The 26,469-nt window shown below is 51.7% G+C and overlaps 4 protein-coding genes across 4 annotated transcripts; 1 reads left to right on the top strand and 3 right to left on the bottom strand.

Annotated features, from left to right (window-relative positions):
- Window positions 1–1,261: 1,261 nt before the first annotated feature.
- On the top strand, window positions 1,262–2,050 carry CMQ_6183 (necrosis and ethylene inducing peptide 2 precursor; the record flags this gene model as incomplete). The annotated part of the gene is made up of 2 exons (XM_014315248.1): window positions 1,262–1,494; window positions 1,558–2,050. The coding sequence occupies 2 exons, from the start codon at window positions 1,262–1,264 to the stop codon at window positions 2,048–2,050; spliced, it is 726 nt and encodes a 241-aa protein (XP_014170723.1).
- Window positions 2,051–2,887: 837 nt separating this feature from the next.
- CMQ_6233 (uncharacterized protein) lies at window positions 2,888–3,883 on the bottom strand (the record flags this gene model as incomplete). The annotated part of the gene is made up of 1 exon (XM_014315298.1): window positions 2,888–3,883. The coding sequence occupies one exon, from the start codon at window positions 3,881–3,883 to the stop codon at window positions 2,888–2,890; it is 996 nt and encodes a 331-aa protein (XP_014170773.1).
- A 4,147-nt stretch (window positions 3,884–8,030) lies between these two features.
- CMQ_6491 (glycoside hydrolase family 2) lies at window positions 8,031–10,886 on the bottom strand (the record flags this gene model as incomplete). Its single annotated transcript, XM_014315556.1, has 1 exon — window positions 8,031–10,886. One exon carries the CDS (start codon window positions 10,884–10,886, stop codon window positions 8,031–8,033), a length of 2,856 nt encoding a protein of 951 aa, XP_014171031.1.
- Window positions 10,887–12,279: 1,393 nt separating this feature from the next.
- On the bottom strand, window positions 12,280–14,148 carry CMQ_6280 (developmental regulator; the record flags this gene model as incomplete). The annotated part of the gene is made up of 4 exons (XM_014315345.1): window positions 12,280–13,664; window positions 13,750–13,830; window positions 13,920–13,990; window positions 14,063–14,148. The coding sequence occupies 4 exons, from the start codon at window positions 14,146–14,148 to the stop codon at window positions 12,280–12,282; spliced, it is 1,623 nt and encodes a 540-aa protein (XP_014170820.1).
- Window positions 14,149–26,469: the final 12,321 nt, after the last annotated feature.

Below are 26,469 nucleotides of genomic sequence, written 5' to 3'. Positions count from 1 at the left end.
CGTATGACATCAGAGGCATGTATGGCAACATCGTGAACCTGATGGAAGTGGATGTGGCACGGCCATGTTTACGAGGTCAAGATGCGCCAAATACCAGAGATCCTAGCTATTCGCCGCTTCTGGTGACAATCGTGTAGCCGAGCCCTTGAAGGGCGAGTTTCAAAAGACAGCCGACGGCTCCGACACACGCATCTCCACGGAGCCTACGGAGCATTCATTGTAAAATTCCCGCATAGATAAAGTGCAAAATGTGTAGAAAAAGAGGCTATTTGGTGGAGGAACGACCACCAGACGCAACCGAATAAGGTGATGTTGTATTTGATACGAGCAAATGACAGTCTTCCCCATCTGGCTCAGAAATGCCTCTACTCAGGCTGTCCTCTTGGTAGAGAGCTCAACAAGGTGTCTGCGAAGCGCTGTTGTTGTTTGGAAATGTGGAAAAACTGCATTTACGAGGTCAACCATGTTTGGGGAGCCACGGAACAAACATGATTCAAGGCATTAACGCTTTGATACTCTGTGCTAGGCGAAAATGCCACGAGTTAGGCTAGCGCATAGTGTGGCGGGGTGTCGAAATACTACCTAGTCTGCGGAGTGCCTACTCCGGGAAGGGAAACGCGGAAGCCTAATTCTGGATCCCCAATTGGTGCTAAGGTTTATCCCAAATTAGCAATAAGATTTGCGTGGGAGCCGGAAGAGGGGACCTAGAGAAGATCATTTGGAGAAATATGGTTTAACCCAAATTTGGTTTGCACCAATAGCGAGCATTCCGATCGCATGTGGTCCAGCACTGCGGATCCCGGTAATACGAGCTTTATGATACGATGGCGTCCGTGCAGACGGGCAGACAGGTTGTTGGGCAATAGGCAAATCCCGTGACAGCATCCGATCGCATAGCTATGGTTGACATCACCCGGTGTCTGGTCTGCCGATCGTATCATGCCGCTAGTCCCATGGGTTCCTGGTGAACTCGCATGAGAGACTTTCATGTCGCTAGCTCGTAACGGCAAGCGAAGGCACAGTCGGGACAATTGTTGGGACGAGGGAGAAACAGGCAGAAGGACAGAAACATGGACGGGATGCCGGGATTGAGGACGAGAAAAAGGTATATAAGACAGCAGAAGAAGCCGGCTTTGAATGTTTTGAAAGCTCTTCATCCGCTTCACATCGGTTATCTCGCACTTCTTCGTCTTTCAATCTCAAACTCAGCCTCCAAAGCCCCCAAGCCCAAAGCAATCTTTTCAGACCAATCCAAGTCAAAATGTCTGGCATTTCTCGTCTTCTTGAGGCCACCACGGTCCTGCTCGCTGCTGGCGCCGCCGTTGCCAACCCCATCGAAGCTCGTGGCACCATCAACCACGATGCGGTCGTTGGCTTCTCCCAGACCGTTCCTGGTGGCGTCACCGGCAGCGTCTACCTGGCGTACCAGCCGCTTCTCAAGGTCGTCAATGGCTGCGTGCCCTTCCCGGCTGTCGATGCCTCGGGCAACACTGGGTAAGTCTGGACGAGGAGGAGATGCAAAGAAATCAACCTGCTAACACTGTTTCCTTCTCTTAGTGGTGGTCTTCAGGACACGGGTGCCAGTGAAGGCCACTGCTCCAAGAGCACCGGTCAGATCTACGTGCGCAAGGGCGAGCTGAACGGCAAGACTGCGCTCATGTACTCCTGGTACTTCCCCAAGGACGAGCCGTCTGACGGCATTGGCCACCGTCACGACTGGGAGGGCACCATTGTCTGGCTCAAGAGCGGCACGAGCACGGCGGCCAACAACATCGCGGCCGTCTGCCCGTCTGCCCACGGCGGATGGAAGTGCGCCACGAGCGGCTACAACCTGCAGGGCTCCAAGCCGCTCATCAAGTACGAGAGTGCCTGGCCCCTGGACCACTCTTGCGGCCTGACCAACGTGGTCGGTGGCAGCCAGCCTCTGATTGCCTGGGAGAGCCTGCCCAACGTGGCCCGTGTCGCTCTCACGAACACGGACTTCGGCAAGGCCAACGTTCCCTTCAAGGATGCCAACTTCAACAGCAACCTCGCCAAGGCCACCTTCTAAGCGCTTTCGCCACATCCGAAATCCAGAGGCAGCATTACAATGGAGAGTGGAGAAATGGATAGCGGGAGAGAGGGGGCGAGAGAGAAATGGGAAGAGAGTTGACTTGGATTTTCTGTATGCTATTATCTGTCCGCCAAACGACTGCCTCCCGTCGTTCTCATAGATTTTCCGTACATAAATTCTACTACAAATCCGGGTACTTTGATTGACAAGCTACGGTGAAGGGCGCATCCATATCCTAGGACTACGGGGTGGTTCGTCTACGTCAGATTCTAGAGATTGGGGAACATCTAGATTATATCCAGCCCATCCTGACTATAAAGGCCAGAGACAGGCGGAGTGCAGCTATCTGGGAAAAGAGGTAGGGAGCAGGGGAAAAGATACACGAGAATCGGATGGCAGAAGAGAGGAGAGGCGGTGAAGGAAAAAATATATATGAGAAGGAGGGAGAGAAAGGACGAGAGCAGCGTGGGGAATTGGTCGCCCAGCTTATTTGCTGACATCTGCCGTATCCAAGCGGGTGACTGGTATTGGAAGATCCGCTGGCTACGGTTAAGCCAGTGGAGGATGGGGCGGGCCGTCAGCCCATTTCCAGGGTCGTGGACCAGCTCGGCCGTGTCATAGGGCTAAACTTTATGAGCGGGGATCGCTAGATGGCTGTCTCCTCTAGGTGCTATCGCCGGCAAGCCGGCAAGTCTACTTCCGTCTCGCTAGGGGTGTATGTTTATGTAATATAACAAGTTATTGAAAAGACACTATTCTAGAACGCACAACTATCCAATATAGCAACCGACACCTCTACCAGATTCAGGACACCTTGCTATTTCCAGTCTCACTCTAATCCAACTTCGCGCGGAAAGGGCAGCCGTGCAAGCCCAGCTTCTGCTTCAGGTATGGCGCATAATTGCGATCAAGCGTCCTGATCTCCTCCTTTCGCTGCTTCTTGTTGGCATCGGACATGGTCTCCAAATGTCGGATGATAGACTCCTTGGGATCCGGAAGGATAGTCTCGGAGACCCACATCAGCGCACGCACGAACAAGAAGACGAATCCTGATACAATCGGGTTGTTCGGCTGAATGCCCATAACACGCATTGTCGTTGGGAGCGAGAGCGAAGTACAGAAAGCCACACCGAGCCAGCGCAGACCGGGAGGGAAGTAGCGGAAGGCGAACTGGTTGTATATTGCAAGTCCGACGAGGCGGGCATTCTCATTGTGCTCCCGGGGTGTGTTCTCGAAGTCCTCGGCGTACTTTATGCAGCCTTCGAAGTCGTCGGGAAAGCCATGCGCATAACCTTGGCCCTCAACGAAGAAGAGGGGCACCATATCGCGCCAGAAGTGGTGAGCTGCAATCTTCTCCTTTTCGGAGAAGCCAGAAAGCCCAAGCCGCAGACGGAGTCGGTGCATGAGAATTGCACTGAAAGCGGCGACGTACGCGTAGTCCTCCATGTGTGAGAAGTTGCCGGGGTACTTTTCGTGAAAGCTGGCGTGGAGCTTGTTGATTCGGTCGACCGACTGGCGACAGCGAGGGTCACTCGGGCCGTAGTACCACCAGGTCATGTTGTAGTTCTCCGTGTCCTCAACCCGGCTGGTCGCGTTGTTTGTGACTTTGCCGCCGTCCTTCCGCCAGACCACCTCGCCCCCATGTGGAGTGACGATGAAGTTGGGAAAAGTCAACGTGTATGTCAAGTTGTTCATGAAGTCAGACGAGCGGTAGCACGACATCAAGCGCCACATGAGCTCGTAATCCTTCTCAGGATCAAGAGACTCAATCGCCGCCGAGATCCAGTGGCGCTTGCTTTGGTCAAATCGGTGGTCAGTTGTGTCAGCCATGATTCTTGTCGCTGGATAGAGGGTGTAGGGTCTTCTGGGTTGAAATTTTAGCTAGAATGAAAGTAGTTGGGAACGTCTGGCAGGTGTAGACCGGTCGCAACTTATATGGTGGGCAATGATCGCCAAGCCCTTGTACCGTTGAGCTAAGTTAATTTATCGATACATACGACGGTTACCCGCTGTATGGAGTTCGAGTACATTCCAAAGTATCATCCCCGGCCTGCACACCTCTTACGACATACGAACTTTCAGGTCGCTTCCGGAGAATGTCCTTAAATCCGCGTACTCAGCAAGTAAAGCCCAAGAGAACATGGACACATCAAGATTCATTGAAGCGGCCATTACTTGTTGTGATTACGTTACACTGCAAAGAGCCCCGGTTGCCCTCATCTGAAACCCGAGCTATGGGTGAACCGTTCCATACAGGATGCTACATGCTACCTAGGAAACGGTTTTAAGCGATGATTTCCCGTATTCGTAGCCGGGGTCCACTGCCGGCTACGGCTTGGGCAAATTCTACGGATTCCGGAGTACGAGCACAACCCGAGATCGTAGCATTTGGATCTGCGAGACTACGTCAGAAAGTGCTTAACACTGCACGATACGCGGTCTACTCCAATTACCGATGTCTTACTACTCCGTGGTTGTTGTTTTTTTCTAGAATATTTAGTTTGCGTCGTAGAACGTTGTGACATAGTCTTCGGGTCCGTACGGAGTACGGAGTACTAAAGTAGTTTTGTCACTAACAATCGACGGCGCTATGATAATCGGGGCTTAAGGGGCGTTGATCGGCGGCCCGCTTGCAGTCGGACATGCCGCTTAGTAAGCGACTTCAGAGCTTTTCTAATGCAGCACTACGGAGTAAGATACCACATGATATCGAATGATATTTTCGCCAAGACGTTTACAGACGCGATAATTAACTTGGTTGTTGACGGCTCCCTTTCTCCGGCATGGGAAAAGGAGAGCAATAGAAGCACGTATCAGCGAATCAGGTGAACGAAACAAATAACAGCTGTCGAGCGACAGTGTCCACTACGTTGCATCGCATCATGCTTTTCAAGGAAATGTTCTGGGACTTGCGAATAACGGTACTGCTACGGGCTTTCGGGTACGAGCTGCAAAGGAACGCGGCAACGTCAGCCTTCCCGTAAATCAGGGGGACGGCGGGCCCTTTGCGTATATCCGCCTCTTGTACTCCGTATTTCCGTCCAGATAAGCTTTCGGTTCCGGCTATACGGAATTCAAGGCAACTGTCTCGTGTTTCTGGGTTTCCGAATTACGGTGCCCGACGCGCCGACTGCAGCTTGTATACTCCGTATTACTCCATACATGACCAAGACTCACCTCTGAGTATACCGTATCCATGCTTGATTCGATTTCTCTAGTAATGATCTTGTGTCCTCAGTACTTCAAACCTGGGCAAACTAGAAGGCTGGCCCCTTTACGTGCATCGCCATTGACGCTACAAATTACATTATTTCTAACCCTTCCCGGAGCTGTGCATCGTCATTCTCCCCAAGATTGAGCAAACCTAGGGTCCAGCTACGTATGACGGTAGAGAAGGAGGAAAGCTGTTCATACATCTGGACTGAGGAATAAATTGGACACTAGCCATAAATCAGTTCGCGATAAGACAGGTGCAGATATGTTTTCTCTTCCCAAACATCTTTGTAGACATGCCTTTTTCAGGATTTGTACTGGATGCACAGCCAAATGATACGTGGCTCCAACGAAACTGTCAATTGGATGAGTCCAAAATGTGTGGAGTGTGAAGACGTGTGCATGCACTGTGTGGCTCAAGCCGCTATTTGGTAGGGAATTTCGTGCACGTCTACATACTAAAAACACAACAATAGGCACACTGTTTCTAGACACCGACAATTCGACAGAAACTGATAGCACGAAGTAATTAGCGCCGTTGATTGCCTGCGGAAGACTATGTTTTGATAATGGTCGTACCGAGTAAGCTGACACTGATCGAGGATGAGCCCAGATTGTGTCCAAGGTACGGAGTAGTTCTCGTTCAGATACCCCGTATTACTCGTAGGAGGATAGCTAATACATAGTAATCGCACTGTACGGAGTAGACGTAGTACTTAGGATACGAGCACGGACCTTGAAGCAAATCCACGGTGACGAAATGTACTCCGTGTACTCCGTGTACTCCGTATGGATGCTGGAAAAGCAGAGGCCTTTTCAATTTAATAAACCCACAAGCAGTCGAATTGTTAAAAGAAGAGAAAGTGCTCTTTCCTTGCGCATTACTACTCTTACAATATACCTGTTCGAAAATAGTATCATCAAAGACCCTATGTTTCTGTTTATAGAAGTACTGCGATCCGATACATAAAAATACAAGGGCACAGCCCCCCTGGATGGCCTCAATTTTCCTGCCATTAGGCACTGCCACGCGCAACATCAGATTGTTTCAATTCCTCACACAATTAGAAACGATGTATTTGATCCCCGTTAGACTTTTTTCAGAAACTCGGCCGCACGGTCAAAACTCCTTTTCGAATTCCCACGCAAACCCCTTCCCCGAACGGACCTAGCGTTCAGGACTTTGCGACAACAAAAACTACGTAGCCGACGCTAATGCCTGTTAACGGAACTGCCAGTCAGAAGATGACACCTTTTGGCAGACTTGCTGGATGGCTCTCCGTAGTCTCTTGGGGATACTTTCGTCTCACAGAGGAAGGTGAAAGATAGCGAGACAGGCATGGCTACATGGTGCTACCTACAGACTCACTAGCCGTCTTGTGGTCGCTGGCAAGCGTGTCGCAATCGAACGTCAAAGCACCGCCTATACGACCAAGCGATTTTTGGTGTCTCCTGTAGTGCTCGAGTAGAGTGAGCACGGCGGAATTCCGACTGAATCAGAATGGTCGCCGAGAACGTTGAAAAGAACCCAATTCAAGGCTACCACTGACTACAACCCATCTGTACTTGACGAGACTAGCTAGTATAGCTGTAACATTATGCCGCTCTCATATGTGTCTGAAACCGATCTTGCTATGTTTAGGACACCCAACACGTACGGATCGCATCGAGTAGGATACTTAGCCTCAACTTCCCTCGCACGTGCATCTAGACTCACCTGATTAATGTCGCATCTAATACTAATGTAGGCAAGTGTCCTAATCAACACGGGGTGTCGAAAAAAGCCGCCATGCCTACTCCATAAATCAGGCTTTATTAGCGCCTAAGTGGACAGACGCCGCTTGTCACATCGCCAATCCGTCTCTGTTTGGTATTCTCATTTGTATACTTATATCCTGGTTGTTATTCTTCTTCTCCACCGTTCCCTGGATCTGATCGTAGCCCATCTTTGTACAACGGGGTCCCCTCGTAGCTGTCATAATTACTTCCTTTACTCTTATGTTTCTGGCCTTGTAGAGTCCAATTACTATCTTCTTGCCATATACCTATGCTTGGGAACAGTTTAGCTTCAGTTGTTGTAAAGTCTACACGACCAGCGTCTCGAAACCGCCTGCTATGGATGAGTATCGTGCAGATCATGTGGGCCCCCGCGAGACCGAACTTGGTCATCGACGTCGTCGATTTTCAATGACCATCCTCTTTATCGGTACTCGTCCAACAAACAAGGACATATTTTGTGGATCCGGTTCACTGCCAAAATCTGGTAAACAAACAAACAGGCCCTCGCTACCAGGATTGCTGCCTCCCCTACGGAGCGAATAACACCGCCTTGCCGGCAGTTCGTAAGGCGATATTGCATAAGCGGGGCTAGAAACCCCGCCTTTCTTTCATCCTATTGCCCGCCGCGTCTTCTTTTATCTTTTTCAATCTTTTTACTCCGTACTTTTTCTACTTTCGCTACTTCTTGTTGCTGCTCGTTTTCCTGCTGCAACTGGCCTACTCCATACTACTAGGGTATTACAATGTGCTTTTCCCCTGGTGAGCCGAGATGGGGTTGGCCTACCTTTGCGTTCGGATATGGCACATTTGTTCGTAATAGATATGCAGGCTTGTCGAAAATCCACACAAGGAAGTATCTTATTAATTTATTTATACGTTTTAACGTCGCCATTCAAGGGCTTATGCCCCAAGAACTAACACGCCTACCGAGGGGCATGCGACGGAGGAGGCAGGGGACACATTATGCACAAGGAAGTGTCCAGTCTTAGAAAAGTGCCATTTCTTCCACATTTGATTTAGCCAACGTCATGCCAAAAGTGCACAACGAAACCACTGCAGCCGCCACATTCATCCCACTCATATGAATGGCTGCGCCCTGGGACACCGCACCAGACTGCGGCATCTCCTCCAGTGCTAGCTGCAGTATCTCCCGCGGCCAAAGCGTTACGTAGTTGTCAGACCAATACACTGGTGTGACATCGGCATCGGCGGCATCCACGAGACGCAGGTGCACAAAGACGGCAGGCACATCCGATTGATTTTCAAGCGTGATGTTGTGGCAGCCGTCGTCTGTCGCCTTTTGTAACTCCACAATCACGTTCGCTGGTGCAAGCGTGTCCAGTCCGCTGAAACTCGTGTACGTGATTGTGGGAGTGCAGAACCAAGTGGACGCGTCCCAGTCGAGGGCGTCATCGCCAGGTCCGAGCCAATAAACACTGCGGCTGAGATTTTTGCTGGTGTCTTCGTCTGTCAGCGTGAGCTTTAATAAAACGACCTCTGTCAATTCTGCTACCCCCAGGATGTTGTCTAGGGCGACCTGACTGGTGTTGGGTATCGAGTTAAGGGCACCGTGGCGAGTGGTCTTAGTGGCGAGGATCTGGCCAGAGCCATCAAGGAGCTCAGAATGAACAGAACGGAGACCTCCGCGATCGATGGATCGATTAACAATTACGGCCGAGTGGCGGACGTAGTCATAGACAACATGCTCTAGGCGACTAGCAGCGGCCTTGACACCAAAATAGGCGCCTCCTGGAAGCAGGTAGTAGTCGAACAGGGCCCAGTGCAAGGCCGGCCAGGCCGCGTTAAGCATCCAGTAAACCATACCGGTTGCCGGGCGGCTGTCGTCTTTATCAGGTGTCCAATAAGCCTCGAAAGCCTCAAACTCGGATCGTGTGGCCTCGTAGTCAGCCATCTGTGCAAGCATCACATAATTCTCGAGGGATGTCAGCGGGCCGTAGCGTTTCCACAGCGCTGTGTTGTAGATGCTGCGGTTATGGAAAGACGAGCTGGCTGTCGACATGTGGTAGAGACCCTTGTCCGGGGCTCTCCACAAGTCGTCCAAGTCGGCCTCCGACAGGAATCGGCAAAGACTCGACACCTCCGGTGTGCCTGCCCCGGAGCTCAGCTCACTGCCAAAGCCAAAGGCCGCTCCGTGGCGGATATGGTCGTCTGGTGGAACCACGTCGTACCAGTAACGTGGTGGAACCCAGTCGTATGGCCCCGTCATCTTCATTCCCGCGGGCCCTAAGGCCAGCGGAAAGCCAATTCTGGCACCGGAAGACACAACGGGCGCCTGCCAGCCGGCATCGGCCAGTCTTGCCATGTACAGCGCCGTTGCCCGGTCGTCCGGCCAGTAGTCACTGCCTATCATGAAGCACAACATGCTGGGATGTGCCTGCATCATCGCTGCCTCGTGTCGCATGCTGGCGTTGGCCGTGGCGTAGTCTGCATCTGTCCACGCAATCACCGGCTGCTCCAAGTTGTTGTTGTGTGACCATGTCTCCCATTTGTCGCAGCACTCCCACCCAGCAAGAACCATTATACCCAGTCGGTCTGCCACTGCGTACAGCTCTGGCTGCTCCAGTTTTCCCTCCAGTCGTAGTGTGTTGAGGCCCATATCGAGAGCGTAGAGCGCCTCGTTTGTGAAGCGAGCCTCGTCCCACCGCAGAAACAGGTCTGGGTTGAGACCAGCTCCCAACACCTGAAAGGGCCGCCGGTTGATTTCGAACAAGATGTCGCCTGAACTGCCAACTTCCGCCGTGACCTGCCGAAACCCAAAGGTCATAGACACAGTGTCAGATAAATGGCCTCCGGCGAATACCCTCAGGTGTGCCTGGTACAGCGGCTGATTGCCCCATTGCCGTGGCCACCACACTGCTGGAGCACTGATCTCTGTCTCCAATGTCAATTGTATCGCATGTCCTGCCATCAGCTTGATGGGGGACGTGCTAGGGGCTGGCAACACCAGCTTCACCACCTGCTCTTCCGTGCCATTGTCCCGTTTCACAATTGCAGCCATGTCCAGATGCACTGGCGACGTGTTCTCGAGATTTCGCACGGTGACCTGGATCGTCACAGTACCGCTGACCGGCTCGTCCACTTCTTGCGACGACCCCGAAAATGCAGTCATCACGCTTGTCGACTCGATAGCAACCGACCCGGTTTGCCGCATTGTCACATTGCGCCAGACGCCCGTCCCGTTGTCCGGTGGGTATGGGTTCCAGTCGACGAAGCCAAGGCCAAAGTCACGGTCGTAATCTGTTGGATATGCCCGGACCACGATAGCGTTGTCTTCACCCACCGCGTCCGTTACTTCATATACGTAGCCACCGTATGCGCCGACCTGCTCGAAACGATCGGCAATCTGCTGTCCATTGATGAAGATGTCGGCACTGGACGTGACGCCATTTGTCTCCAGCAGATAGTGTGTGTTGGGTGTCGCGTTCGCATTTAAGAAAAACTCGCTTCGGTAGAACCACGGCACCTGAAACTGGCGCTGGTCAATTGCTGCCATGTGGTCTGAGAAGAACAGATGGGTGTCGTCATAGATGCCTGCCTCCAAGAGACAGCCCATGATCGTGCAGCGGGATACAGGAATATGGTACCACGACGACATGCCCTCGCTGCCCTGCATCGTACCCGGTTTCGAAAGTGTTGCCGGGTCTATGGTGATCTTCGCGGTCGACTGAATGTCCCACGTCGGAATCGCAGCCACATCGCCAGGAGTGGACACAAGTGCCGAACGGGCTGTGGAGGTGGCCATGGATGCAGCAGGCATAGCCAGATTCATCCAATTTAGCACTGCCAGACCAGTAGCAGTCTGCCTTTTTGGTAGGATCATGGTCTGGACAAAACTACAGGTATCGTGGGTGACGGTCTTTTGCGTTGGCTACCTTCGAAGGTCTGAATAGTGGGTAAAATCTCGACAAAGTCAAAATGGAAACTCCAAGCAGCTGCATGCTCCATGCATCCTCGTCGATGAAAGCGCATTGGGTGGAATGTTTTCGCGCCCAAAATTCCATCGTCGGCCTACTGTACTCTTTCCTTGGAGTTTGTACGCGCATCATTCTTTTGGGTCCTTCTTTCCTGTAGGAGGTGTTTCGTGTTACCTCACTGGTTGCGCCTTTCCTTACAGGAGACCAGCTGTCTTGGGAAACGGCATGCTACCTAATCGGGAAGACAAACCAGATTGCTTGGTTTTTCCTTTCATTCGCAAATACAGACCGCCAACAATGGTTACGGTGCAACTCTGCGCAACCGTGAGGGACATATGGTGCCGGTAAGAAGATGGCTGTTTTATTCAATTAGTTATAGCGCTACCTTTATGTATTACGAATTTTCTCGGAATGAAAATGCCTGTCTGGTTGAAATGCTTGGCAACGAGGGAGAGCACCGTTTAAAGACTGCACTTTTTGTCCCTTTCAATCCGGAAACGATATATTGAGAAAAAGCCAGTAAGAAAGACAGAAAAGGGGAAAATAACGCTGTTTTGGCGGGCGAATAAAATTGCTCATATACCCCGTATCTGATTGCTGCAATACGGCGTATAAGAACACTCGACGCATAGGAGCACTTTTGTGTATCGGCATACAAGAATGGCAATATCTGCCTCTGAAGTTATAACTAACTGAAACGAAATGAATTGGTAAGCTGAGTCTACTCTGCATGCTTTCTGGCAGTGTCAAACTCGGCAACTAAAAGGATATTTAATGAAAAAGGATTAAGAAGAAGAAGTTTAAGAATAGTAGTTGTAGTCGTAAAATGGCAAAAAAGAAGTTGAATGATTGACAGAAATGAAAGGAAGCGCAATCAACAGTCTCTCTTATTCCCCAGGGGTATCAACCGAAACCGTAAACATGTGCTTTTCTCTGGCCATTTCTCACAAGGCGACGAGTGTGTCCAGTTTCCAAAACAATATTGATGCATTCCACGCGTATTGGATCCTTTGCCGTTCTCCCTTTCGTTTGGCTCTCCAGCCATGCAAACCCGTCCCCTCCTCTTGAATCATGGATGCTTGCCCCATTGCTCGTTGATGTTGGTGCTGCCGTCTGCCGTCTGCCATTCTCCCGCCGCCGTGTCCGTCTATTATCAATTAATCGACAAATGAAATGGGACTGTATCTTTTTTTGTTCTTTCTTTCTTTCCTTCGTTCTGTCGTCCCATCATGCTATCCGAGTCGACAGACGCAAGATCGATAGACTGGTGTCTGTTGCCTTGCGTCTTGTGTCCGCCACTCAAACTTGACCGTGAGTGTGTCGATCCACCTCGGAATAGTTCATATCCAGGCCCAGGCCACCCCCATTGACATGTTGGAGATCCAGCCCGCGGAGGCCGTGTGACCGTGCCGTCGCCATTGTCGACGAGGGGATATGTGCTTGGGGATCGCCTAACGCATGGGAATAGCTGTAGGGGCTCAAGCCCTGCGAGAAGGGCGTCATGCTTCCACCCGCCGCCGCCGTATAGTTTGCTGTCGTGGCATCGGGCGGACTCGTGCTCGTACCGCTCGGCGTGGAGTTGTGTGGATTGGGAGTCGAATGGGATCGCGGGCTCGCGTCGGTCGACACACTGCTCGTGTAAAGCGTGCCTGGATGGGAACGATAGTCGCCCGATGGGCTGCCCGTCAGGGCGTGCATCGATGTTGCCGTTGCACTCGCTGGCTGGTACGCCATCGATGAAGATGCCGGCTGCATTGTTCCGTATTGGAAAGCGTGCGACGACTGTCGACTTGGTGCCGACTGGAACGACATTGACGCGGCCGAGCCAGGCCCGGATTGATGAGCCCCAGCCAGCTGCGATTGCATTCGTCCGAGCTGATGAGGTCCGGTCGCTGTTCCGTATCCCATAGTCGCGGCTGTGGTCTGCATCACCGACATGCCGTATGATGCCGAGCTGACTGGAAGCGTCATATGAGGCGACGGATTGTAGCTACCGCGAGACGCACCGTACGCAGACATGTCTGGGCCTGATCCGTTGCTGCCACCAACAGTCCCGTACGGATGAGACGCTGTCACTTCGTCGCCTATCATCCGGCGTCTCTTCGGAAGCCCGATGTCTGTACTGTAGTTTCCATAGACAGTGCCTGCGTGGGTGTCGAAGCCCACTTGCGCCGCTGATATTCCTGCCATGGTCCCATAAGACGAGCTGTCATGGGTGCTATCTGTCCGCCCTGCCAGCACCCTGCGGTCATGATGCTGCTGGCTTTGGGTCTTCCGTGCAAACTCGGCTGCCTTTGCGTTCCGCTTCCTCGTTGTTATGCTGCGTGAGTCCTTTCGCAGACGGAGCCGGACGCCCTGGTCGCTGAACGATCGGGTCAGAAAGGTCGATTCTGCTAGGCCCGGAAATGATTTTGTCGGGTAGACTTGGAAGACGTCTGAGACGGTCGAAGTAATGTGGAAGCACTCCGTCTTCTGCATCTGATACAACGTAAACAGCAGGCGGAACTTGCCCTCCACTTTGCAGCTCAGGTCGCCAAAGACAAAGAACCCGCCGTCTTGGTTGTCCGTGTCCTTTAGTCGATGCAAAGAAGAAACCACGGTACCGATGAGATAACTTGGAAGTGGATCTTTGCTTGACGTCTCGTCGCCCTTGAGAAGCGAACAAGACATGAAGTAATACGGGCCTAGTCAGAGATGTCGCATTAGAACTGCGTATCACCTTCGCATACTTTACCCCTGTCATTGTCGGCGTGGTAGGAAATTGCTTACTCTGAAGGAAGTGCTGCATCGGGTCTTTCTTGTGGCTAACCCTCAGTTGTAGGATTGGCGGCGGGTCGATGGGCTTTCGGTCTGCTTTGATGAGTTAATACCTTGCCCGTCATTCTACTCCAACCCGACCGTGAGACTTTGGTTGCTCCATTCTTTGTCACCAAACGTACCTTTATCCTTACCCAGTGCCACCCTGGCATGCTGGGGTTGCTGCCGGATTTCCAACATATAGTCTGGAACGCTTTAATGAGGGTACGATGATCAGCTCCTGTATGCAGGCATTATGAGGGAAATTGGCCTTTTGCATGCTCACCTATCTTCAATCTTGATTGGAGCCACTGGAAGGTGCGGAATAGTGTGATCCCCAAAAGTCGAGTAAGGATGGAAGTTCTCGCTCATGGGTAACAACGGCCAATTGTTTTTCTGCAATCGTACAGAGCCCTAAAGTATCGTGACACTTGCTTCTTCTTCTCGGATAGGAGGCCTAACAAAGTAAATCTTGCAGAGGTATGTTGTTGTGGTTGGTTGCTGTCCGATAGCTCTGTTTGTTGATAATGCTGATAGAAAACTTGGCTAGAGAATTCCGGGCAAGTTTTCCTATGTCCGCGTAATAGCAGTAACCAATGGTCTGGCAGGGGCGATAGTGGTCGCTCGGTTTTCTTGAAACCAGTGTGGCAAACATCAATCCACGCCCAAGTTGATCCGATACCAGTCGGAAAATGAATATGAGATCAGGTTTCGATGTGAAAAGAAGCAACTCTTGTCCTGAATAGCTATGCTTGATAGCTTGTATGAATCCCGTATCTTTCTTGTGCTTGGGGGCAGTTTGAGTCTTTGGTAGGACAGGGGGGAAAGTAATCAGGATAGCTTGTTTCTGTGCCAGTATTATGTGATCTTTGGTGAGGAAGGATAGCGGAGGCTCGAAGAAGTCGGTAGAGAATAAAATAAGATAGAACCGCACAAGAAGGAAAATGAAAGGGACTTTTTGAGGCAAATTAAGCCGAGAAAAGTAAGTCGAAGAACAGTGAGAGCACACAGTAAAGTAGACGGACGCCTGAGTGGTCCACGGCACGGTGGGTAGGAATGGTACCGTTGCTGCTACCTCCTCGATGTTGCACCAGAGGGAAGATAGGCGGGGCGTGTGCAAAGGTGAGTGGTTGAGTTGCGCAGACAGCACCACTGCAACCTTGGTGCCTTAGGTGGTCTCCAAACTTCACACCAAAAGAGCCAGTCTAGACCAGTTGGCTGTTCCCAGCAACGTGTAGAGTAATATGAGCACTAAACACGATCTTGAAAGCCAGCGCCACCCGATTTTTAGAGCTGCCGAACACTGTCGCCTAGTGTCATAAAATAGTGGGAGATGGTAAAGCCGGCTTGCATATGATTTGGATCCGAGTTTTGAAAGCAAGGTGACTTTGTTTAAATGAAAATGCAAAGCAGTGTCTGAAGTGGAAAGAAGGCGGGTTTTGTTTTCTGATTCTGAATGGTACCCAGACGAGGAACGCAAGTGTCGAGACGGTAATATATCCGTAATATACGTGTGACCGAGATGGTCGAAGGGAGGGGGGTGAACAGCAATGTGCTTATAAAAGGAGGATTAGGTAGTATGTGGGGGTGTGGATAAAAGATGGGAGGGGGGGAGGGGGGGTGTTCCAAGCACAGAGGCTTGGGGACGTAATGAGAATGTGCGTCGTAGAGAGACTGGCGAGAAGCAACCTGTTATTCGGTCATGCAACAAACAAGCAAGCGACCGTTAAAGAAACGAGTGATGTCGTACTTGTGCGAGAAGGGATGACGGGAGTCCAAACTGTGGCCGGAAGTCTGACGAAATCAGCGCGGGGAGGGAAAGGCGAGCTGCGTTCTTGGTTACGATCTGGAGATAGAGGGGACAGGCCAAGATAAGTAAGTGTATGTGTGTGAGCAGTGCGTCTGTTCATGCAAGCCGGAGCGTGTGGTAGAGGTGGATGTAGCCGTCCGGACCAGATAAAGAGAAGAAGGGTCTCGCCAAGTATTTCTGGGGCACAGACAAACAGGGACGAGGTTGAGGAGTGATGAAAACTCGGGTGAGCGTTTTTTTTTTGGCTCTTGCTTCTTGTTGCAGGTACGGGAAGTAAATCCAGATGGCCTGCCTCTGTAACGGAAGCAGTCTGTGGGGAACCAAGTGAGGGCACTTAAAGAATGGTCCGACCGTTTATTCCGTAGGGTAACAGCAGATCGAAGCTGGTGCCGAAAATCAAAGTCTGGTTGGGGTGGAGTGGCCTGCTACTTTACTAGTCCAGCATTGCAGTACAGAGTAGGTGGTGGTGGATGGGATGAAGGTAGGCGGAGACAGGCTCGAGACAAAGCTAGCCGAATCAAAACAGTGATGGCAATGGTAGTAAATGCGAGTCAGAAAGGTCTAAACCCGCAAGGATCAAGACGAGGTAGGACGCAGGCAAACAGCCGAAACGTGAAATCAAAAGTCGGGCGGATACGGTAAGACCGAGTGCCGGGTTCTTCAAGAACGTTGTGTAGCAGCCGTGGCAGTTCGTCCTCTCCAAGACTTGCTGTGGTCGTGTGTTCTTTGGTCGATCGATCGGTGTGGCTTATGATTCGTGTTCGGATGGCTTCGCCCACTTTCCGCACCATAAAAGACCGGCCCAGCTGCTCTCCGGTCTTCACGGTGAGAGCAAAGACACACTGCTGACCGCTGATTGCCGCAATGCTCCCCTCTCTGATAAGGCTGGAACGCAACGGATAGCAGGGTGTTACTGCAATGGCACAACAGAGCGGTACACAACCCAGTAGTACCCTTGGCTAGCTTTTGGGTGGACAACTTAAGAGCGTAGGATTGTGTGGTCGTCGATGTGACCAACATGGATATTCATGCGTTTCCTGTCTGCCTTTGAATGATCTGCAGTGGGAGATGTTGGTTGAGCTTCCTAGACAAGAGCACGGTTTGACAGCAGATCGTGCAGGGCAGTATATGTATAAAGATCCTGGCCTCTTCTTATTTGCTGAGACTGAGGGAGAGCAATGTCGGTCAACACGATGAGCGGTGCAGAGCAATCATGTGTGTGAGTTAATGATGAGACTTGACGTGCAAAGCATAGGCAAGGCCAAAAATAGAAAGAAACCGATGTAATTAGAAGACACTATCTGTTTGGAGCTCCATACCAGGATAAAAGGCGAGATGTTGGCTAAAAGAAGAGAAAAGGCAGTGTAAAAATTGGTGGGAGGGGTGGAAGCTTGGGGATTCATGCAATGCATTGAGGCAGTGTCTACTCCGCATCACAGCCAAAAAGGACAAGCAGCGGAATCCGTACTTGTACGTCAAGTGTGGCGCGAAGACACGGACGAGCATGGAAGCATGATGGGAGAGGGGGTGGAGTGAGAAGGGGGTGTGCGAAGAAGAGCCTCGACCCAAGCCAGTAAACCCTGTCCGTCCAGTTCAAAGGCCGAGTGACAGAGGGTGGACGTCTGTCCATTTCGAAAATCATAATAATGTCATTCGTTAGCATTTGTCGGCGTTTGCTGGCCTACAGATTGTACACTTTCATTTGTTCGTGGCTGGCAGCTCTACGGGTTCTCGAAGCAATCTGTGACAACTCGGCTTCCGAATGCCATCCTTCTTTTTGCGACAGCACGGTGTCACCTGAGCTTTGGGCCCTGCAAGAGTCGATGACGCTGTTATTCTTGCTACCTCTGACAAATATTTGTCCCTGCTTCGTCCATGGCTCCATTCTGCCAGGCCTAGAACGAGCATGAGCTTTCTGCGAAGGAGCAAGGTAACGTAGCGAGTGCTCCGTACCTGCCAAACAAATAAAACGGCGAAGCATCAGACCGAGGTTGTTGGTAGTCCGGAGTACAAGGCAGACATGGGTAGTGTGACATGGCCGGGGGCCCTTGGACAAGATTTCAGAATAGCTTCCACAGCCAGGGTGAAAGGAATGGTGGCCTTCCAAGGACGGGGTGCTCGCTGAGGTACCCAGATAAACTACCCCGTAATGGGGTTTGGCGCCGATTTCTGCCCTGTTCATGTATTGCCAGGCCGAAACTCGTACTCTTTCCAAATCCTGCCTTCCTTTCTCGGCCGTGGCCCGGCGTCTGGCAGTCGGGCTTTTGCTTCGCCTTTTGCTACCAGGCTCCAGTCCTCTGGGTGGAGATGAAAGAAATGGTCAAAAAGTCATAAAGGCCTTCCATTGCTCCAAAACATTTCCCATTGTCCTGGCTGTATTAACTTTCAGGTGAGGGTCCCCGGGCTCGGCCACTCCGTGTTCAAACGGCCCCTACAGAAGGCGTGTCAATCTGCTCGTAATACATAGGCCTGCAGGGACTAGGAGTCACGTTTTGCATCAATGCGCAATTGGTAAAAAGGCCTCGAAGAGTGAGTTGAGGATCAGCCACGCTGTCAATTTTGGCAGCGCACCCTTGCCTTACTCCATAGCTGGCCAAGAATACTCCCATACACAGAGAATCCTGGCAGGGAACGGCTTGAGAACCCGAGACCTTTGCCCATTCGTATCGGTACATCGGAAACGGTGGTGGGTATCCTGTTTGTGCAAATACGGGGCCTAATCTTGCGTTCGTAGCAGGTAGCACCATTAGTGGAAGATCGGCTTGACTGCCGTTCCGAAGGTGCCTGTATGTAGCAGTCACTTAGTCCGTTCGGTAGTTTCAATATTAGTGAACGCTTAAGGCAGCGAAGTAAGCGTTTTCACGGGCCCTGACAGGACCAATGTTCTCCCATGCAGCCGCATGCGGAACTACTCCGTATGCTTGTGCCGGGCCAAACTGGTATACTCGTACCGACTGGTTCCGCCAAACAGATCTGTACAACACCAGTATTACAGCATTAAGTGATAGTGTGATTCAGTGACACGGAGCGAGAATTGGGTGCAATGAGTAGCAGCTGGTGCTAAAGATGGTCGCGGACAGGTTGGTCCAAAAAAAGGATAAAGCGCTCGGACACGGCCGTGCGTCGACAGCAGAATGAAGGAGCCTTTTTTGCAGTCGTCATTGGGCAGCAAGCCCACATTAGGTTCACCTACCAGGCGGCCTAGGAAGGTGTATTGAGAGGAAGCAGAAGGAGGATGGAGGCTCATTTCGGACAGATAGGCAGGCCAGATATCGAGAGAAGAGCGCTGCCAATTACGGAGTACGGCGGGCGAGACTTGATTCGAAAGGGACGCAGAATTGATGCATCGATACGACCTAGCAATTAAATCGACAGCCGTCATGCGTGACGCTTTCCTGCTGCATCTAGCACCTGGTATGGGGTTTTAATGGACACAGGGCCTAAAATGATTTTATTAGCATTGCAACTCTTCGACAGTGGTATTGGCCAAGACGAACAGAATCCCCCATTTGCCTTAGCTTTGAACTGGCGTCTGCGCACGTACACAACCAGCCATTCGAGAGAGAATACACAGTACCCGTATTACATAGTACTCGTAGTGAGCCAAGAGCCGTAGTGAGCAACTGGAGCCTTCTGATTGATGCCTTTCTGCATGCCCTTGTTTATCCCGCGTGGCGCATGCGAGGGGCTCCTATGTAGAGTAAGGCGTAAGAAGACCCGAACATTCCGCAGTATCTTTCCAAGCCTCTGTCACTTCTTTCGCCCCTCGTTCAAAATGGGTGACAGACAACGGAAAACTCCGTCAATGAGCAAAGAGCCATTGCAGGCTGCCCATGAGCCTGTCGAGCAACGGCACCCTGTCTGTACGACGTAAGATACGTAGTATGGATTGGAGAAATGTCAAGGATGATGGACACGAGACATGGCCGGCGACGGCAATTAGTCGTCGACTTGGCAGTAATGTAAAAAGGGAGGCCAAAGATGGGGAACAGAGTGACGGCCCGGTGCAATGCAACGGAGAAATGGCAGTACAGTAATCCTACCACGAACGAGGATGTTTCCCGCCTGCATGAAACCATTCGAATTGATGTGGCTGCTATGTGAAGGAACGCGTTGCGCCACTACCTTCCTCAAAACGTTGCGGGCAGACACGCGTGCCTTCCATTTGCAGTGCATATGGCGCACCAGTGGGGGGTCACGAGTCACTACGGGCATAGGCGCTTTCCTAAAATTCCCGGGGTTTCTGCTTTTCGGCCGAGCATCCTTTCCCTTTCCAATTTTGTTTGTCGTACCCACTCTATCTTTCCTTCACCGTCACGGGAGCAGAAAGAAGGGGCGCAACATACTCCGTACTCTGGTATTTACATAGTACACAACGGGTACGCGCAGGATCTGGGCTGCCCTGTTGGAGGGGTTTACGCTGGAGCGCCCGGGGCGTAGCATGATTGGCTGCTGATGAGGCTGTACGCCTCCCGTACTCGTACGATCCGAGAGCAGAAAGTGGCGGTCCAGTCGACGGCCTAATCTGGAGTTGAGGAGGCCATGGCGCCTTCCACAGGGGGCGCAACACGTCGCATTTGTGGTAGAACCCCTTCCGCATTCGGATCGTGTCTGGAAGAGCAGGTAGGTACGAAGATTCGTATTAGCCGCCGACCAAAATGGCTGCTAAGTTGCATGGCAAGAAAGAAACGTAAAAAGGCCGCATGGCCATATGAAGATAAACATGAAGATGAACGCCCTGCAAGCACAACCCGCGCCGGGTGTGGAGTGCCGAAGAGAGCAGAAGTCTGGGCAGCTTCCCCTGTGGTGGCACAGATTTGCGCCAGCAGGACAAACAGGTTTCTGTGAGCTGCGACCAACTCCGGTGAAGCAAGACAAAAGGTTGCAGCGGCCGGGACCTCACGACTATCCCGTCCTGTCGTGCTTCTCTGACCAAGGTGACATCCGACAACCGAAATCCGACAGCCGACATCCGGCACTCACCCCCATCATCCCTTCAGCTGCAAAAGACGCGTCCACGTGGGCAAAGGGCGGAACAGACGGGCGACAGAATTGCACTGTTGTCTTTCCAACAAGGACCTCCCGTCGAGGTGGCCACAGACTGCGATTGTCTGGCCTCATTTCCAGGCTCCCGATGTGTCACAAAATCAGACAAGTGCACGTGCCTCTAGGTATCAGTCAAGTCCTCCTGACTTCCGTCATGGTCCCATTTAAGTATACGAGCAGCAGAATACCACTGCTTTCGTCCGCCATCGTCCATCAGTGCAACACCCCGTATGCACAGTCGTGGACCAGCAAGGTCAAGCAACTCCGGCTCCCGTGATTGGCCGACAGACTGCCGATCGCAGGCCAGGGCTCTTAACAGCTCCCACAGCCCTCTGCGATGCTTCTGCCACACCGAGACCGATCGTAAGATACGTCTTGCCCCACTGCGTAGCAAATGGCAGGCAGGCCGTCCTGCTCCCACTCTGCACGGGGTACGAGCTCATGTCACAGTGGCCCACCGCACAGCTGCCAGAGACTCGTAAGATGCAAGCACAAGCGCGAGCCCAGCCAGATCGGCTGCTCCGTTTAGCGCCCCACAGGCCTGCTACATAGCCATACGACGTAGAGCAATACCCTCGTACTCGGTCGTCGTACTATGTACTTATATTTTAGCGTGCTCTAAGAGTAGGGCAGCAGATCCGCTTTTTAGAGCTCCCCCTGTCCCCTGAAGATTTGTCAAATTCCGAGGGCAGCACTCCTCCCTCTGTCGTTTGCTGCTTGGAAGAACCCACCATTTCGCCCCCGTTTCCCAGTGTGCCATCGTATCTCCGGGAGGGAAGGGTTTCTCTTTTGGGGGGGGGAAAGAGGAGGGGAAGGGGGCTGGCTACTCCTTGAAGAGGTCCTTATTTTGTTTCAAACCTGCGTTACCGGAAACGCGTCTGTCAAGCAGACCCAAACAATGTCTACGACACACCGCCGCTAGAAGCCGACATCTCCAATTCTGAAGCACGGAAGACAGCCCTCGAGCCAAGCAAATTTGATCGTCGTCCTGCCTTGGGTACCAGAATGCTTGAGGAACATCAATCTCCACTCGCCTGACCGCGAGCATGCCTGTCTACCTTTTTTCGAAGCATTCGTATCGAGCATTTCCGGCCGTATGTACCCTCGCCCACGAAACCCATCCCACACGCTTTGTCTGCTCTGTCTGCTCCGTCTGCTACCGGGTCGCATCCGGCTATATTCACCTCACCCCTTCTCCGTACATACTCGTACATAGTAGTACAGCATGCTCCATCATGCGGAGATTTTAAGTCGCTCACCGATTTGTTGCCTGTGAGTATGTACGAGTACTCGTATGTATGTACGTACTAGCGGACAGATACCACCCTTGTAGGGCACTTTGTGCCGATTGGCCTGCTAAGTAAAACGGCGTCTCCAACAACATAAAGCGGACCCGTGATAGATCCCCCCTGCCGCGTGGGATCCAGAGGCCAAGAGCAAGAAGCGCGCTGATGTGGGTGCAGTTTCTTGTGTCTCTTGCGTCTGGCCATCAGGTGCTCAGGACAAAACTGTTTCAGGATGATTTCTGCCTGGCAACTCAGGCTAACCGGTTCAGGCAATCCTGATGAATCATCCTGCTCCACAGCCGTGAGATTGCCATCTTCGAGGCAGACCCATTCTCATGCGCGCACAACTGCCGTTTCGGCACCTGCGATATTGATACGAATACACCTACGAGTACATACATAGTACTCCGTGCAGAGAATATCACCACCAGTTGCCTGCAAAATACAACGTCGTCAGCCGCCTCACATTAGCGCTGTGGGCATTGCTCGTATCCTGCTCCGTTCTCGCCGTGACCTTGGGCTGCAGCAGGCTTTTCGCTGCAGACCGCAACAGAGAGTCAACAGGGGGAGTTGCCGCCAGCCGAAAATGGCCATTCCCAATTCGGGCCACTGTCAACGGTAAATTGCGAGTAGTGGCTGTCTACCCTGCAAAGCTCTCGGCACTCGGGATTCGCCTGGGCTACGGTGTTTGTATCTTACGAGTACTCGTAGCCTCTGGCTTTCTGGCCTTTCTTGATCATCCAACCGCGCAGAGGGGGCAGAGAATACAACGGCGTACTCGTAAGATACGTGTGCGAGCGCAATACCACGCCGCACTGGCCTGCTGTCCGCACGAATCGATTGCTGTTTATGGATTCCGCAGCAGACTATCCCTGACCAGCCTTCTAGTATTAAGCTACTTACGTCGTACTCCCTACTGGTGCCATACGCCAAAGCAGCGCAATCACTAAGCCCGCTGCGGTATAAGCATCAGGCCGGCTTCTTCAACGGGAGATGAGAGAGATGATGCGGATAAATCAAGAAGGGCGAAGCGAAGAGACACAAGACGGCTGCTCGCCCCGACTGATACTATGTATCTTACTATGTGATGTGAGTACTACTCGTACATCTGTACTGACCGCTATTTGAGCCTTGACTTGCGCAAAGCACAGACTGTCGCTCTGTTCCCCTCTTCCTATCCTCTTCCTCCCCTTGTCTCCTTCTTCTCCTATCGCCACCGGTTCGTCGTTCGATAATGCCCATCAGCAGAGACGGGCAAACGGCAAGCCTGCTGAAACCAGAACGGGGTCCATGTCTCTTGACCGTCGTGTCACTTGTCACTTGGCTGTGGCCTCTACACCGCACATTGAACACGTCGCAGCTTAGCTTCAGGACCGTCGGTTCCTGCCATAGCATAGCCCTGAGGCTGCAAAATACGGTAGCCGCCACTGTGATTACGGAGCATCCCTCCCGCAGATGAGATCGATGCGATGGGCTTATTTTACCCACTTTTTAGAGGTACTCCGTACCTGGGACACCAAACAGTGCAGCAATCTCAGCAGGCAGTCATGCCAGGGCCTCTTCGTGGCGTTTCAGGCACCCTACAGGGGTTTCCAGGCCTTTTTCTCGGCCTTTTACGGAGTACTACGGAGTACTACGGAGTACTACGTAGTAGCACCAGTCTCCCCGCTAAAATTCACGGCTGTCCCGCAAGGCTGTTATTAGTCTGTACACCACCCTGGCTGTCCGAAGTCCCCCCCCAGCAGGAGGTCTTGAGCATACATAGTATCCGCTTTGCTTCGCCCTCAAAGCCACTGTCCTCGCAGGGAAAGACGCGACTGACAGGCCTGACAGGCTTTGCCGGCTGCCGACAAGCGGGGCATTGGTCGCACTCACCGGCTTGCGGTCATGCATGAATAATTTACGAAATATTCCGTAACATAACGAGCGAGAACAGAAGGAGAAGAGAGGCTGCGCACTGCGACGTTACGTATGGGAAGCCAGCGAAGAATGCGTATGCACGACCAAAAAGGCTCCGATTGCTTTCGTTCATTTCCCTTTCTTCTGTCTTTTTTCTTTTTGCTTTGCCCAAAATTCCTGCCTCGGCCCGGATTGTATCTTACTCCTGTCTCCCTAGCCAATGCGTTTTCGTGCGCATTACCTCACGAATCCACGGAGTATTTTCCTCGTGCTCTCAGGCCACTTTCGCCTTCTCTTCTTCCTCGTTTGACCATCGCCGCGCCTAGCCTTACCGCACGTCTCGGATGTCTCTCAGCCCATGCTTCCCCACGTCGCTCTCTGTCAGCTGTCCTCGCTGTTCATTTCTCCCTCTCTGTGTCAAGGGCCCGTCCCGAGGTAGAGCTGGATCCGCATCTCCGGCATCTGAAACATAGCTGGGGCTCTCACATGCCATCCTTTGCTTTTTGCCTAGGCTGAAGAGAGGGATTCTTGCCAGTGGGTCTGATGATCGCCTTAACGCGCCTGCTAATCACAGCACACAGGTGGCCCTGATACGGGTGACGGCAAGGTTCTGGGCTCTGCTGGCTTTGCCTGGGAATCATCTGCCGCCAAGGCCCTGTCAGCCAGCCACAATGGGCCCGTGCCGCCTCTTTCTTCTAGAAGCTACATGGGCACAGCCCACTCGACACCCTTCCTTGGGTGTTTCAAGTCCAGCAAATTGTACTCGTGCTCCGTACATGATACTCCGTATTCGTACTCCGTACTCCGTACAGTTTTCTCCTCCCCATGGGCTGACAGATCCTCTCTTTCTGCCAGCTGTTCTTTTGCGCGTCTGTCTTGTTCAATTATGCTGCAGCTGCAGGGGGGGTGTATCTCAATACGACGTACGACCTGCGCATGAATCCTAATACAACGGGGATAAGAAGGCCCTAACATGATTTTCGCTCTACTCCGTACCCTGAAGAGATCATCCCATCCACTAATCGTCACCGTTATTTGCCGCGCGATGTGGACATACGGAGTAAGTGTTCCCTGTTGACTTTTTATGGAGTATTGAATGTTCTGTGCTGTCCTATCCAGAAGGACAAAATGCAAAAAGGCATATTTCGTCAAAAAATGATGCTCTGTGGACAGTCCGGTGTCTTTGCTTGTGCCCATAATCAAAATTTCCACGATGCGTTGCTGAATGCGTAGGACCTTGGCAATTTTACTACGGCTATGCAAAGGGAGAAGTAAAGGTTAACTCGGCATGTCCGCCTGCTCTTGTGTAGGTGCATCAGGGCACTGCTGCGGCACAACTTCTCTCAGCGTAGGCGCGTAATCTCGTCGGTTGGATGGGGGGTGACAATACGAGTACTCTGTACGGAGTACAAGTTACTAGAATGCACAGACTTGAACAGGGTGAGGATCTCGGATGTCGACATCTCGTGACTGCCGCGTGCAAGACAAAAGGAGCCGTTCAGGAAGATTCGAACTAAGAAACCGTTTCATTCAGTGTCTTAGAATTAGGAAATGTCATCGTCAGTGGATATCAGACTGGATGAGTCGATCCCTTGCCACGTACGGAGTATGCCAGACCCTCTTGCTACAATCCCGTTTATGTCCTTGTTTTTGGTGGCTCCTCCTCTAACGATTAGAATTAGATATTTGCCGTGAAGGGTTTCCGCGTAAATGCCGATTTCACAAGTAAATGCCGCAAGATCGGCCCTATGAGTGAATATTGGAAATCTCTGCGTGAAATCAGACCATTTCTCTCGACGAGCAAGGGACATGGGGGACCATATACTGGAAATAATTGCTGTTGTTTTGGCTGCTGATTTTAGCCCATCTCGTATTTCCAAATTTGGCATGCTCTACGTTGACTTTGTAAAGATTGCAGATACATAGAGTCGGACACGATGGGATGTTTACGGAAACGAGCCAGTTAGTAGACTGCCAATGCCATCAGTTCCTGGTACCAGTTCTACACTAAGCATGTTAACTGGAGCTCCAATACCATGGTTGGGAACCGGATAGCATTCATTTAAGTGAAAAGCGAGGAACAGGATTTAACCAAAACAAATTGCCGGGACATCCTAGCAGAATCTGTCAACGGTATCCACACAATAGGCCTTTGCCTCCCGACACAGAGCTGTGATTTAGTCCCGTGTCTGAGATGCCTTTTTGGTGACAAAATCTACGCTCGTATATTTTCGATTTTTTCTTCTTCTTTTCGAATTGGGCACGGTATGTGTTCAGCTTAGTCGAAAAGAAGAATGCTGGCATAAAGCAAAGACAGCCATTGTGAAGATTTTTACGAAAACTAGCACCGGTGACTACTAACAAAAGGCCACGTTCCAATACTGTATCAAGTCAAGTCTCCATACAGGCCACCCCAAGTTCCGTCTTTTCTGACGTCTCTACAACGCAAGCCCAAATTTCTGTCAGTCTTCATCCATTGCACTTACACCATGCAAAACGCAATTCCCAGGACGTGCGCCTCTCAGCGCGACAATTTTTAAGATCTCATCAGTATCAAAACGTGGCTGACAGAACCACAACATCAAAGCTTCAGCACGATTTGCAATGTAGCTTTACCCCGTTCGATGAATAAGATACATTGTCATGCAGGTT

This window comes from Grosmannia clavigera, assembly GCF_000143105.1.
Source record: "Grosmannia clavigera kw1407 unplaced genomic scaffold GCSC_167, whole genome shotgun sequence".
Lineage (NCBI taxonomy): Eukaryota > Fungi > Ascomycota > Sordariomycetes > Ophiostomatales > Ophiostomataceae > Leptographium > Leptographium clavigerum.
This window is presented reverse-complemented; position numbering and strand designations above follow the sequence as displayed.